This window comes from Fragaria vesca, linkage group LG7, assembly GCF_000184155.1.
Source record: "Fragaria vesca subsp. vesca linkage group LG7, FraVesHawaii_1.0, whole genome shotgun sequence".
Taxonomy (NCBI): Eukaryota; Viridiplantae; Streptophyta; class Magnoliopsida; order Rosales; family Rosaceae; genus Fragaria; species Fragaria vesca.
In genome coordinates, this window is record NC_020497.1 from 855,897 (window position 1) to 871,838 (window position 15,942).

At 36.4% G+C, this 15,942-nt stretch overlaps 2 protein-coding genes across 2 annotated transcripts; one reads left to right on the top strand and one right to left on the bottom strand.

Moving 5' to 3' along the window:
* Positions 1 to 808: 808 nt before the first annotated feature.
* Positions 809 to 3,022, bottom strand: LOC101305974 (clp protease-related protein At4g12060, chloroplastic-like). Its single transcript, XM_004306436.1, has 6 exons — positions 2,702 to 3,022; positions 2,578 to 2,613; positions 2,397 to 2,506; positions 1,646 to 1,825; positions 1,315 to 1,442; positions 809 to 1,238 (listed from the first exon to the last, which is right to left on the bottom strand). Exons 1-6 carry the CDS (start codon positions 2,890 to 2,892, stop codon positions 1,206 to 1,208), a joined length of 678 nt encoding a protein of 225 aa, XP_004306484.1. The 5' UTR covers positions 2,893 to 3,022; the 3' UTR covers positions 809 to 1,205.
* Positions 3,023 to 14,519: 11,497 nt separating this feature from the next.
* On the top strand, positions 14,520 to 15,481 carry LOC101306264 (uncharacterized GPI-anchored protein At1g27950-like). Its single transcript, XM_004306437.1, has 3 exons — positions 14,520 to 14,918; positions 15,006 to 15,116; positions 15,241 to 15,481. Exons 1-3 carry the CDS (start codon positions 14,546 to 14,548, stop codon positions 15,378 to 15,380), a joined length of 624 nt encoding a protein of 207 aa, XP_004306485.1. The 5' UTR covers positions 14,520 to 14,545; the 3' UTR covers positions 15,381 to 15,481.
* Positions 15,482 to 15,942: the final 461 nt, after the last annotated feature.

Below are 15,942 nucleotides of genomic sequence, written 5' to 3' on the forward strand. Positions count from 1 at the left end.
ATATTTACCAAACACAAAACTGTTTTAATTCACAGCTGATTATTTTCGCAGTACAGCAAAAACAGTTTTTTTTTTAAAGTCACAGCAATACCAAACTAGCCCTTTCATTGTTTCACAGTAGTGTTCACCTGGTCAATAATTGATCAAGAAATTCATGGTCAATCACCATTAGATGTAAATTTAAAGATAGAGATAATTATTTTTAAGTTAGGTTGTTTTGTTTTCAACCCTTAGATGTAAATCTAACAATGATTGACTATGAATCTCTTGATCAATTACTAACCAGATAAACACTATTTTCACTGTTACAAAAATACTGTTCCCTAAATTGACTTTAGACAAAGACTTATGTCGCATAGCATTACAAACTCATAGTCGATGCCATATTGATGGGCTCATCATCCTCTATCCGAATAGCTTTTAAATCCACATGCACCACGAATCGAATATGATTTATTCGATTCCCATCCCACAACTCGGCGCTTTGCCTCTTAATTTTAAGGCTATTTTAAACGAAAAAAACGATTTACTGATTTTATTAGACTAAGGGCATTTGAGGAAAACGCGGAGGTGGATATAGCATATTGTTTTTGTAAAAGTAATTTGGAGATAAAGCACGTATCCTATCTTACAGGTATGAATAGAAGCTCCCAAAAGGAAAAAAAACAAAAAAAAAGATAAGGAAAGAAACAAAAAAATAAGAATAACTTCATTATTAAAAAAGAAAGGGATAACTTCAATAAAAAAATACTGATCAATCAAAAAGTAAAGTACCGATCAATTCCTTTTTTTTTTTTTTTTTCCTTTTCTTTTTAGAGTGAAAATTCCTTTGGCAGCAGCATAAGAAAATATGGCTGACATTGCCACATCTAAACAAAGTACAGCAAAGAGGGTACAGTTGATGATAACAGAAGAGAGAAACCAGTGAATAGCAAAGAAAAACAAAGTTATTTTTTTCTTTCATCGAAATGAGAGGTAATGAGCTAGCTATAATTGAGGCCCCTGTCAATGCTTTTGAATACTATGAACTTCCTTATACAAAGGACTGCAAATTATGTCAGAGAAAGCATCGTTATTCAATTCAGAACTCCTCCCACTTGCAGCTCAACAGGTTACACCAAGAAGCAATAATTTTTGGACATTGTATCAGCAAATGTCTCAGAAGGTGTGATTAGAAGATGTTTGAGAAGGGCATTAAGGCGCCCTTATTTAAAGCTAAGAACATAATCCTTGTCCATCTGCACAAAACAAGAATTCTATTAGAGCTCTGAAAAGATATTTTCTTTCAAGAGCAAAATCCAGCTTAATACTTACAGATACAGAAAGCTCTTTTGCTTTCTCATCATCAAAACCCAGGGAAACCAAGATCTTGTGACCTGCCGACTCTTTTTCAGACCAGATCCCAAGTAACAGATGACTTACTGTTATTTCCCCACTGTCTCCTGCGTTAGACAAGAGAATCTAAATAACAACTCACATAAAAATAACAATACATGTAATTATGCATGCGGAGCATAATGTCTGTGCGAAAGTATTGGAGCATATCCTAATCAATGAAACTTAACTAGCAACAAAATATTGTGACAGTTCTTGATATTAGTAAAGCACAATTCCACAAAACCACCATCACTAGAGTTTTTGATACCTGACTTTAGTTTTTGATCAACAGCCCAGTCAAGGGCCCTCTGAGCAGGCTCAGTCAATGGAGGATGCTCGGGGCTGAAAAAGTACATGTCCGACTTTCCAAGTAACTTCACAGTTTCTTCTCGAACCTTGAAAAGTGTGATTCCATTAGCTCTGAGAAACTTGGCAGCTATACTAGTTCCTGAACAGAAGAATAATAAAAAGATTAACTTGGTTTTTGTTTATGACTTGGATTGGAACAAATTACTACAATCTGTCCCATAATCAAGTAACGTGATACTGCAGAAGCAAAATAAAGCCATTGGCTGATGAGTTCCTAGAATGAAATAACTCTTGAAGTAAATAATTCTTAATCCTGTCATCCCAATGAAGTTGTAAAAAGCAACGACATCACACTAGACAGAAGACTTTAAACAGTGTGAAAAAAGAAAAAATAGAATTCTCAGGCCGTGATTCATAAAATGGGTAAACAAGTATTCCCCTCTTAGGTTCTACAAAGATAACAAGAGGGGAACAAAGATTTAGACATACAGCCATGCTCTGTGAATCTGTGATTAATACAAGATATGAGGTCATCAACTCAGACACATCAATTAGAAGTTCCAAACCAAGTATTAGTGAGAAAAGAGTTATAGGCGTTTGCTGGAAAAGCTGACATGGAAAAATTATGAAGTAGACTTTCGGGTGTCACATACGAGTAGTAGAAATCTAATCCGCTATGAGTTGAAAGCAGAAATACAAGAGAGAAATACCCTCGACTAAAATTCCCATTAGAAGGGCTTCCGTGCCAGTATTGGGATACTTGAGCTTCCTTGCTTCCAATTCACCCATAGCAAACGACTTAATGGCTCTGGCCGACCATCTAAAGAAACGAATTCAGTCAATCCAATCCACAAGTATAGCTCTAAACAAAATGAAATGAAAACAACTCACTGTGAGGTTTTCCCAGAAGAAATCCTCTCTGGCTTCCTGGAGAAAGGAGACAAACAAATTCATTCGCTTTTATGTATTAAAAACAAAAATAAATAAAAATAAATGGAGGACTTAGAAACCTTACCCTGTTGGGAGGCTGAAGAGAACGGTGGCGACCGGAGTTGGATGCTTTGAAGCGAACTTGTTTGAATGCGGAATTTCAATGGAGAGCTTTCTGCCGAGGAACGAGGTCGATAGGTTGCAGGGTGTCGAATTGCTGGGCTTTCTAAGGGAAGAGACTGAGAGAGCTGACAGGGTGATGGAAACGGAGGTCATGCTTAATTAACACCCAAACCCAAACCCGACTGAGATTATGATTCGGATTTTGGTCCTCCGCCGTCTCTGCTTCAGATTGGAGGGGAAACACCCAAATAACTAACAGATGAGCTCAACACTATTAGAAAGCGGCATGTCGTCTCCCGTCTAATCACTTTTATAATTATTATTATTATTATTTTAAATGAAATTGGGGCGGCTGTGCTCAAGTCTTTACAGAATACATGAGGAAACGTAAACCCTGAACCCCATATTACATGAACATATTGAAACAATACCAAGATTCTTCATCAAACCTATGTACTCCAATTAGCAAAGGGTGCACGAATGGCTACTCTATTTGCTTTGTCACAACGGAGTGGCTTCCTTTCTTTCATTCATAATAGTTAGGGTGTTTCTCTGTTCTGTGAATCTCACTTTTGGGTAATTTATATATGAGATGTAGTCAGGAGCTACAATGGCCGATCTTTAACAAATTTGGAGAGAGAAAATGACAGTGATTGAGAGAGAAAATGATGATTAAAAAATCAAAAATCCCCTTTTACAACTAAGGAATCACTGAGAAAAGATTGAAAAGGTTGAGAAATAGGTTGAGGAGGCGAGGATAAAATAATGGCGTGAATTTCAGCGTCTCTAACAACGGCTTCCACAAACCCACCAATTTTTGGGTCGCTGTGGTAGACGGTGTCGAGACCGTCTCAAGGACTATAGAGCATTAAAAATAATCTTTGTTTCTACCAAACACCGGCTATGTCTTATTATACAACATACTCCAATCCAATCCTGTGTAGTCCCGCACAACAAACACGAACCCCCTTAGGGTTTAGTTACGACCACATGTGCAGTTCTTGATTTGTGCTTTCTTTAGTACAGTTGCAAGGGCAATATGAAATGAATTTCCAGAATTTAAGACATCCATATAGCCAAAAATATAAATAAAGCAAAAGAAAGTAACTTGAGGTCAATCCGTGCAAGACGTAAGTTAGGATCAAGGATAAACTCGGCCAACTGGGTTGATACCTTTTATTTTTGCTTCTAAATGTTCTCAAGCTTGTTGAAATAAATGTGCTATAAGCTGCTTCCAACAGTAGATGTACTTTTGATTATTAGGGTCTGAGGTGCAGCTATGACTATTAGTACTCATAGCAAGTAACTCTGTATTGTCGGCCCCATGGGCATTTTACTCCTTGTACTGTTTGTTGAGCTATAAAACAAATCGACTACTTGACTAAAAAGAAAAAAAGAATAAAGCAAAAGCAAGTAACTTGAGGTCAATTTACAAAATAAAAAACACTCAAATTGGCATATTTAGGACAGCAAAGCCAAAAACCAAGTAAAATCTCTGACAACACCTTCACATAAATTCCTCTCCAAACTCTACTGAAATCTCTCATTACACCATTATGTACTTAACAGACATTTAGGATCAGTGGATCCATCAACTACATCAGAAAGAATATTAATCAATCTTCTACAAAATGCCTCTACTTCACAATATTTAGAGAAATCAACCCACTTACTGCATGCTACTAGAAGTTTAAGGTACAAATGCAGGAAAGAGGACATCCCTCCCAACAAACTAGAATCAATGTAAACAACCAGGGAATGAACTCTGCATTCTACGGGATCAACTACATTTGGATCATGTGGACACTGGCGGAACTATATTGAGACCAAGGAGTGCCATGGCACCCCTTTAATTTTTTAAACTTGTGTATTAGGCTTTACTAATCAAGGAATTTGACATAATTAGATGTAAAACTTTCTAATTTAGAGGTTTCCCGCCCCCCCCCCCCCCCCCCCATTCATTTCCTATTAAACTATAAACACCATTTTTTGTTACTAAGTTTAATTTATCCAATTTATTTCTCCTACCTTAATCAACTCTTGCCATATCATATTTAATCAACTCACCATAATGAATAATTTTTTTTTTATCATTCTATTATGTCCAAATACTTTATAATTGATTAACTTATTTCAGTTATTTCTCTATGTATTTAATGAATTCTAAATTTCATATTTTGTTTTCAGTTTAGTAACTTTTTTTTTGAACTGTCCAATACACAAAAGTTAATTACCTTTTGATATTGTATATATTTATATACAATTATTTAATTTTTGAATACTATGTATTTTCACTTTATAACTCGGCCCCCTTAATATATAATCCTGTCTCCGCCCCTGCATATGGAGCATGGCTAATGTAATCATTCCATCTTAAAGGGGCCAAAATGACTTCTACCAGGGCATTTAACTTAACCTTAGAGGAGGCAATTTGACTGTCTTGCTTGAATCCCATAACACTCTCATTAGGCCAATCTTTGTTTCAGCCTCCTAAAACGAACCACCTATGGCTATAGAAGGGTATGAAACTTGTAAACTATCATTAACACTCTCATTATGTACCATTCTCATTATGTTGAAAGCTTATATTTCACACTATATTCAGTAGAAAAGTGAAATGCATCAAGGTTGGAAACCTATTTAAATTTCTTACCAGCCATCTAGGGGACTCAGGAACATACCATAGACCAACGAGAAAGACAATGCAGGCAATGATTCCTTCATATCAAAACCCAACAATCAGTCCATCAACAAGTTTTGCCATTTTTTAATCAGGAAAAACAAAATATTACCAGTCATAGCTAGTGTCCTCCAACGTATAATTGTTCCCATTACAAATGAAACTGATGCACTACTAACAATCACGAGCTGCAGAACACGCATACGAAAAAGAAGAAGTCTGTTAATGATCATTTATAGTTCTAAGTTAGGGCCAACCGTGTACAAAGATATCAAAGCTCATATCTGCCCTATTATACCTGAAACTGAATTGCATAATAACTTAAGTCAAGATCGTTTCACAATAAACACAAACACAGTACTGTAGAAATCATAAACCAATAGCTTAAAGAGTTTCCTAGTTGCTCTAGGTGATTACCATAAAGACCAGCATCAATTGGGGTTCCATTCACGGTAGTCATCTTCTCAGCAACACAACTGCAATCTCACAATACACAAAACCAAGGAAAATCTTCTATGCTATACTACTTGTTTCTTCACAGAATGGGACTGTTATTTCTTTAGGAAAAACGTCGTTAGCATAGGGACTTTCTATTGGTATATATAGTGGCCTAGAAACATAACTCGTGCTTATCCCATAAGGAGTCCAAGTCACTTAATGTTTATCAGATACAAGTCTTTAGGTTTATCTCAAGAACTCAATGTTGATCAGGTTAATCAACTTGATAAGTCTCCAACTTTTAATGAGAGACATACACCTCAATAGATAACATGATAGAGTTTTACATTTATATTTCTACTGATTATATTCAAGTTAATCTCAAAACTATTTTATATAGACAAAGATAAATGCAGTGTCCAATATTATTTTCCAACAATCTCCCACTTGAACCAAGTTATCTTTGTTCATAGTAATTGAGATGTAATCAGAATTGTAACAGTTCTAAAGTGCGCATTGAAATATAAGAACAACTCATAACTTATCCAGCTTGGTCAATATGCAGAAATGATGCAGAACCTAAGATTGAATTTAATCAGAAGACTAAATCAATTGAAGATCACTAACACCAGATACTGCACACCACATAAGCATAGAAAGATAAACAGAATAGCAAAATAGAATATGTCTACCTTGAATTTCTTTTGCTCAAGTCCTCTGAATGATTTTGAATAAACCAAAATCTTGTCAGCAAGTTGTAGTACAGTGAACCTGTCACTTGCTTTTCTTAACCTGCATAATGGTTCACTTTATAATCTATTTACACATTCATATACATATATATACATACTTATATATATATATATATATATATATTAATCATTCAGAAGATATGAATTTTGAAAATTGAACTTTATTGATGAATAAGATACAATGGAATGAAATGATCCTAAAAATTGAATAGAAATCTACTCATGATGAGAACTAAAATCCTAAAAATGAAAAGGTGACTCCCACAGAACTCAGGCATCTAAATCTGAGAGAACTCCCAGATTTTCAACATGTTTCTGAAAACATCCAACTGATAAAGCTTTAGTGAATGGATCTGCAAGTTGATCTTCTGTGTCAATATTGAGTACTTCTATGTCACCAAATTCAACCCTTTGTCTCACACTGTAGTACTTAAGGTCCAAGTGTTTTGAATTGTTTGATCTTTTGTTGTTCTTGGCAAAGCAAGCAGCTGCTTCATTGTCACAGAACATCTTAAGTGCTCCCTGAACTATGAATTTTAGAGCTTCAATCTGTATCAAAAAATTCCTGATCCATAAGCCTTCATAGACTCCTTCATACAAAGCTATGGACTCAGCTTGCATTGTGGATGTGGTGATTAATTTCTGTTTCATGGTTCTCCATGTCACAACACCTCCTGCAAGCATAAAAACATAGCCACTTGTGGACTTCATGTCATTAGGATATTCACCTGCAAAATCTGAATCGGTGTAACCTAGTAACTCAAGCTTTTCAACTTTTTTGTAGACTAGCAAGTGAGACTTAGTTCTCTGTAGATATCTTAAGACTTTCTTTCCTGCACACCAATGTTCATGACTAGGATTTGATTGATACCTAGATAGAATGCCTACAGCAAAAGCCATGTCAGGTCTGGTGCAGACCTGCGCATACATCAAACTACTAATTAACCCTGCATAAGGCTTACTGTCCATAAGCTTGTCACCTTCATACTTCCCCCCATTTTTAGTGATTTTAGTGAGCTTATCACCCTTAGACATAGGGACTGGACCAGGATTACAAGTTTCCATATGAAAACGTTTCAGAACCTTACAGATGTAAGCATTCTGTGATATACCTAAAGTTCCTTGTTTCATGTTTCTCTTAATTTCAATCCGCAAAACAAAATGAGCTTCACCTAGGTCTTTCATATCAAACTTGCTAGATAAAAAGTCTTTTGTGGCTTTTAGCAGTTTCATATCAGTGCTGGCTAACAGGATATCATCTACATATAAGATGAGAAAAATAAAATTCTTCCCAACTGTCTTTAGGTATACACACTCATCAACTATATTTTCTGTAAAACCAAAAGATGAAATTACTGAATGAAACTTCTTGTACAATTGTCTAGAAGCCTGCTTAAGTCCATAAATTGATTTTTGAAGTTTGCATACATAGTTTTCCTTTCCAGGTTCCACAAAACCCTCAGGTTGCTTCATATAGATTTCTTCTTCTAATTCTCCATTGAGAAATGCAGTTTTAACATCCATTTGATGAAGTTCCATATCAAAATGTGGTACTAGAGCCATGATAATCCGAAAGGAATCTTTAGTGGATACAAGAGAAAAAGTTTCATTATAATCTATTCCTTCTTTTTGTGTGAACCCTTTAGCCACAAGCCTAGCTTTATGTCTCTCGACGTTTCCTTTCTCATCTCTTTTTGTTTTAAAAACCCATTTACACCTATGGCTTTATGTTGTGGATTTGGTTTTACCAGTTTCCACACTGAATTTTGTCTCATGGACTAAAGTTCAGCTTCCATGGCCAACTGCCACTGTTGTTGATGATGTTCATCTTCATCAGCTTGCCTATAGGTTTCTAGATCATTGTCTTCTGCAAGAAGCTCATCCATTTCTTGCAAATAGACAATGTAGTCACTGTTTTCATCATAAGTGGGTTTTCTTTGTCTTTGGGATCTTCTAATTGATGGTTCAGCAATTTCTGGTTGTTCTGCAGTTTCTAGCTCTATGTTTTCATTGTTTTTAGCTACAACATGATCATTTTCTGCTGGTTCTTCTTATACTACAATTGGATTTTGATCTATGTTTTGAGTTTGCATATTTTCTGAATTTGTGGTTTGATCATGCAGTAAGGGTAGATAAGCTTTTAACGTTTCATCATTTGAGACTTCCTCAAAATCTGAAGAAAGATCTTCAAAAACTGAGTTATGTATAGTCTCATCTAGGAATTTTGCTTGACCTGTTTCAAAAATCCTTGGTGAATGTTTAGTTGCATAAAACTTATAACCCATTGATTTTTCACAATACCCTATAAAATTGCAACTCACTGTTTTGGACCCCAATTTTTCAGTTAACTCATTTGGTATTTTAGCTTCGGCCTTGCATCCCCATACATGTAAGTGGTGCAGGCTTGGCTTTCTGCCACACCAAGTCTGAAAAGGTGTTGTTTCTACAGCCTTGCTAGGTGCTCTATTGCAAATATATTTTGCAGTTCTTAAGGCTTCACCCCACAAGAATTTAGGTAGACCTGAGGTGCACATCATGCTTCTCACCATATTTAGGAGTGTTCTATTCTTTCTTTCTGCTACTTCGTTTTGTTGAGGGTTGTAGGGATTAGTGTACTGGGCCTTAATGTATGTTCCTGAAGGTAAATAGCAAAAGATCCCTTTTGCTGGCCTGCCTCAGTATATCTACCATAAAATTCCCCTCCTCTATCAGATCTCACATTTTTAATTTTTCTTTCAAGCTGTATCTCCACTTCAATTTTGTAAATTTTAAAAGCTTGGAGTGCTTGTGATTTTTCTGATAATAAATAGATGTAGCAGTATCTTGAATAGTCATCTGTGAAAGTTATGAAGTATGTGTTTTTACATATAGTTTCATGCCTAAGGGGTCCACATATATCTGTGTGTATAAGTTCTAAGAGACTTTGGCTTCTTACTGCAGTTTTGTTGTGTTTGTTAGCCAATTTTCCCTTATAGTATTCCACACATTCATTTAGATCATTAAAGTTAAGCTCATGTAGAGTCTTATTTTTTATAAGTGTTTTAAGCCTGTCCTTAGAAATATGCCCTAATCTTCTATGCCATAAAAATGCAGACTTATCATTATGAAGTGATCTTTTAACACCAACAGTAGTGTTATTCTTAAGTGTGCTTTCATTATTTTCAATTAACATAATATCTGGTTTTGCAACAAAACAATTTAATTGTAAATAATCATTAACAAAAACACCACATCCAAGATAATCTGAACCTTGAAAAAATTGTAATTCATTATGATCAATGATTAGTTTGCATCGCAACTTAACTAGCAAAGAAATTGAAAGCAGATTCCTTTTAAGGGAAGGAATAAAGAAAACATTATATAGAAAAAGACTTTTATTTGAACCTAAATCCAACTGAAGTGAGCCAATGGTTTTAACAGCCACCTTCATGCCATTTGCCACGCAAACTGTATTCTCATGCCTTTGAGGTGCCCTCCTGCTTAGCAAACCCTACATTGAGTTGGTTATATGAATTGGTGAGCCTGAATCCAACCAAAATGAGTTTGCTTTCACATTTATGAAGTTTACTTTCAGAGCAAATGCAGTTTTATCAAACAAAGAAACAGAATAATAACCAAAAAAATTACTGAAATCAATTAAAGAATTATAGCTCTTACCTTTCTTCACCATCCACCTTTTGAAGCCGTCGCAGTTCTTCTTGATATGGCCAACCTTTTTGCAGAAGAAACATTTCACTTTCTGCAAATTTTCAGTAGCAGCAGCAGGGAGGCAAGCCTTCTTCCCATCTTTTTTGAATTTGTTCTTCTTTGGCCTGAGGGTGATGTCCCTCTTTCCCTTGTACTTTCCTACAAGGTTGACAGAGGTAGCTGGTGCCTTCTCCTTCTGATCCTTCAATATTCTGTCTTGTTCATTAACGCAGATGGAGATCAGTTCATCAATCTCCCATTTTTCCTTTTGGGAGTTGTAGTTACTCTTCAAATTTCCATATTCAGCAAGAAGAGATTCAAGAGCTATATGCACCACCTGTGCATCATTAACCCCCATTTGTAGGTCCCTCAGCTTGTTGTTAATTTCTTCTAACTGCATCAGGTGAGTCCTGATGTTTCCTGTGCCGTTGAACTTCAGTTCATGTAGCTTTCTTGATAATCTTGCCCCTTCTGCCTTGCTACATTCCTTGAACTTCTGCCTTATGGCATCCATGAAGTCAATAGCCAGCTCTAGTTCCACCATACAGCTCCTGATAGTATCTGAGATGGTCCCTCTGATGACATTCTTTGCCATCCGGTTGGCTCTCCACCAATCATTGTAGTATTTCCTGTCCGCAGCAGTGCTGTCCTCATCAAGCTCCTCAGGCTGCTCTTCATTAAGGCACATATCCATGTACATGTAAAATTCAACTTGATTACGCCATTTCTGAAAGTTCAATTGTAACACCTTGACCCGATTCAATTCAAGAATATAGTTCCTAAAATTCACTAATTTCCTTCAAAACTCGATTGAATTTAGAAATAACAATACCAGACATAACCTGACATGAGAACCGAGTCTGAAGTATCTCACCTCATGTACAATCAATCGTAGCCGGAATATCCACCATTTGAGTATTCAAAATGGTGGCGGCACCGCAATGAAGAGAGGAATTGGATGAGATCTTCCCGTCCATCCCGTGGCTTGACTGAGGCATCTTAAATTTAGAAGCCTTGAAGCTTCCCCTCGTTTTCTGGAAGCCTCTTCTCCTTTAAGTTCCCATTGATAGTGGTCGGTGAGAGAGAGGTGTGATCGAATATGCCGGTTGTCTCCATCTCTCTCTTCTTCGAACCATGTTCCCCTTCTCTTTCCCCTAAGAACACATTCCAGGAGAGTCTCCCTTCTGAATCCAGGATATAGATGAGAAATATAAAAAAATAAGAGTCCCCGATCCAGGTCAGTGTCCTCTCCCTCCCCTTTCTCGACCCTTCTTCTCTCCTTTAATATATTCTTTTCTTGTCTTCTTCTCTGGTCAGTCAAATGTTCCACACCCTTCTCTTCTTTTCTAGATGAATCTCCACTTATAACCCAAATCCAAGAGTAAAGATTAATCATAAATCCAACAGTAGAGACCAAATTCTGAAAGATCCCGATGGGGAGGGGTCTTGACCTTAACATGCTCTAGGCCCCGGAGTGGTGATCCACCCTGACCACCATTTTTGTAACTAAAAAAAATATTTCTGAAAGATCCAACGGTCCACTATTCCATTTATTTTATAATTATAGTTTCCTATAGTTTTAGAATTTTAAGTATATAAATCGACTGTCTAGAGAATTTACGAGAATTTTCGCATGCTCGGGTCGATACAAAGCATTAATTACACATCCTATTATAATTTATTTCTCATTTAAATAACTTACTTTTATCCTCTCTATATACACATACAAAATCCTATATATTCATTTATTTGTAAAGTACTCAGGGTATTACATCAGTCCTGTGAGCAAGTGGATCTGTCCTAGTGTCACCACCTCAACTCCTAAAATGATTAAAATCAATGCAAATGAGTTTCAAAATTCATGCATATATATATATATATATATTTGAATATGTGTATAGTACTGCAGTATACATTTCAGCTTATATAGTCAAACATGTAAGTTTAGCTACTAAAAACATATTTAAAAGTCCCATAAAGTTCATACCAGATAACACCTTTGTGGTATAAAATCTGATATCTTAATATTCCAAATGTATTACCATAATCATGTACTCTTAGATATATGTTAAAAACAATCAATATCTTTGGTAGGATAAAGAAAAGTCTCAACATATCAGAAGTAAAAATACAGATCATGCAAGACACTATTATTTGAAATAAAATTGTACATGTAAATATCTCTTTGGAGACCACAAGACAATACAGCTTTATAAACAATAACACAAGTTTTAATTCTTTCTTCAGCTCTCTAAACATGATAGTAAATGTTATTTTGTGCAACATAATTAATACCACATCTAGAGTTTTATGAATCATTGAAGTTTAAGATTTAGGTTTCAGTTTAAGAAACATCAAAACTTCATTTTATGAATGCAAATATGAGGCTATAACCAAATTGGGAGAATTATATATCCTTTCTGTATTTTGCATTCATACAGTATGCACTTTAGTAGTCTTATGCATCATTTGATCAATTTGCATACGAGATCAAAGTTTATTCATGTATATAGTTCATCATATGAATTAAGTTCTTAACTATGATTGATATATGCATATGGGTACACGAATTCAAAACCATCACCACAGTATTCCAATTTCGTATTCCCAAATTTCAAACATAGAATCAATGAATCTCATAAGAACTAAATTTAGGTCTTACCTCGGCATCAGCATCATTCATCTGCAACAAAAATTCAGCGGAAGCAAAACGAAAAAAGCACAGCCAATAAGTCCTAATCTTATTCTAAGTTTTCTGGGTTTGAATCCCATCTGAGGTTATTAGCCTCATATGCCAAGGTTATCCGTTCCAAATAAAAAACAAAAGAAACAAGTTGGGTTGTAAAACCGGGTTCTTAATGGACTCGGGCTTTAGGCTAAAACTGTAGGCCCAAAAACAAGAACAATGAATTTCCTGTACTGGTTTTACTGATTCAAAACTTTAATCGATTTGTGAAATTGTGAAGAGCCATTGGCTCTGATACCATATATTATACCTGAAACTGAATTGCATAATAACTTAAGTCAAGATCGTTTCACAATAAACACAAACACAGTACTGTAGAAATCATAAACCAATAGCTTAAAGAGTTTCCTAGTTGCTCTAGGTGATTACCATAAGGACCAGCATCAATTGGGGTTCCATTCACGGTAGTCATCTTCTCAGCAACACAGCAACACAACTGCAATCTCACAATACACAAAACCAAGGAAAATCTTCTATGCTATACTACTTGTTTCTCCACAGAATGGGACTGTTATTTTTTTAAGAAAAACGTCGTTAGCATAAGGACTTTCTATTGGTATATATAGTGGCCTAGAAACATAACTCGTGCTTATCTCATAAGAAGTCCGAGTTCACTTAATGTTTATCAGATACAAGTCTTTAGGTTTATCTCAAGAACTCAATGTTGATCAGGTTAATCAACTTGATAAGTCTTCAACTTCTAATGGGAGACATACACCTCAATAGATAACAAGATAGAATTTTACATTTATATTTCTACTGATTATATTCAAGTTAATCTCAAAACTATTTTATGTAGACAAAGATAAATGCAGTGTCCAATATTATTTTTCAACATGCCCTATCCTCCGCAGAGATATTTAGGTGCCATTTGTGCACCTAAATATCAATTCTGGAGAGCTGAAAGCAGAGAGATAATGGAAATTGATAGAGATTGAACTTGTCTGTAGTGTAGTTGGGTTTAGGTTGAAGGTTTTGTGCATGGCCCACCGTGTAGTCGTGTACGATGCGGTATCCGAACCAGGAGAGGGAGAGGAGCTCTGGTACAAAATAGGCCGGTTGATACCAGCAACCCCTTTCTCTTCAACTGTGACGGTCCTGTACTTACATTTCACGGAATTTCAGTTCGGCTGGGATTTGTGAGGGAGGTCGAACCGAACTAGGATGATCGAAGATGTCATGAGCACGCCTATGATGACATGATGTCGTTGATCGAAGAAATTGAACCGACCATATCATCATGAATTGTTATATGCTGTTGCCCTCGGTGGAAGTGGAAGTGGAAGTGGAAGTGGGTTGGTGAAGTTAAGCTATCTCGTGTTGTTTACCCGTGTCCTTGGCCCGCGTACATTCATCATCAATTCATCATCATATTTCTTCCACTTATTTTGTCCTAGCTTACCAGCCTTCCAGTACCAACTCGATCAAGCTCTGTAATTAAGTATAAATAGGCACAAGTGTCGAATGGGTTTGAAATGCTCCAACTCCTCCTAATATAACTGAATGGCCGCGTTGGCGTTTGAGAACTACTACTGCAACTCGGCCGTGCGATCACAGAGGCCAGTTGTAGTAGTAGCTATGTTGGCCTTATTTTTTACAACAACAGTTAGAGTCGTGGACGGAGGAGCAGTCGACGAATGTGCCCAGCAGCTAGTAGGGATGGCGACGTGTCTGCCTTACGTTGGGGGTGAAGCCATGGCTCCAACACCCGACTGTTGCAGTGGTCTGAAACAAGTCCTCAACAACAACAAAAAGTGCCTCTGTGTCATCATTCAAGATCGCAATGACCCTGATTTGGGCCTACAGATCAACGTCACTCTTGCTTTGGGCCTGCCCTCCGTCTGCCACGCCGCCGCTAATGTCTCCAAGTGTCCAGGTAATTGATTTGGTAATGGATTTTGTGTGTGTGTCTGACTATGAGATTGGTTTCTGAGCTGATTATTAGATGCATTTATACACGCAGAACTTCTACACTTGGATCCCAAATCACCAGAAGCTCAGGTGTTCTATCAATTACAGAACAACTCAACGCAAGCCGCCGCCAATAGTCCTACCCCAACTCCAACTCCAAGTCGTACGTACTATTTATATGCCACCACAATACCCATTACTTTTGTTGAGATTAATTTTGTCGATCATTTTGAGGGTTATGACCTACATCTATCGATCATAATTCGTAATTGTCTCGCAATGTACAGCGGCTGAAGGTCCCCTAAGTGGCATAAGTTCGAGCAGCTGGGCAGCTCGAGAGCGTGGTGGCATGGTTTTGGTCGGAGAGTGGAACTCTTGTTGGGGCTTCACCTTGATGATATGTGCGGTTTTGGTCATGTTCATCTAGATGCTTGAAATGGATTGTACTCTTTTGTTTTTTGTTTTTCTAATTAAGTAATGGGCTGTACTCTTCTAACAGAGAAATAAAGATAAAAATTAATTATACCAGATTACCAGTAAACAGTAAAAGTTACATAAATAGCTCATCTTAAAAAATGGTACGACAAACACGGAAGCCTTAGTTAGTCTAAAATCAAGATAAATAATTCATAGGCAACCAAGCACCAAATATGACGCTATAACTTCGTCTAGTCAATTATGTTATGGAAGTAGGACTAAAAGAAGTCTTAGGGCCAGTTTGGGATTGCTGTGCTGTGAGAGGAATTGCTTCTGAAGTTGCTATGAGAAGAATCACTTCTAATATTGCTATGAGTAGAATCAGTTGAGGTGTTTGGTAAACTGCTTTTAAAAGTGCTGTGAGAACCAAAAAGCAATTTCGTGTGTTTGGTAAGTTATAAGTAAAAACTGTTTTGGATTGGTATAATGACAAAAATGGGCATTATTATAAATTGATATTAAAATAAATAGTTGTTTCTTTTGTATGTAACTGAATTATAAAATTAATCCAC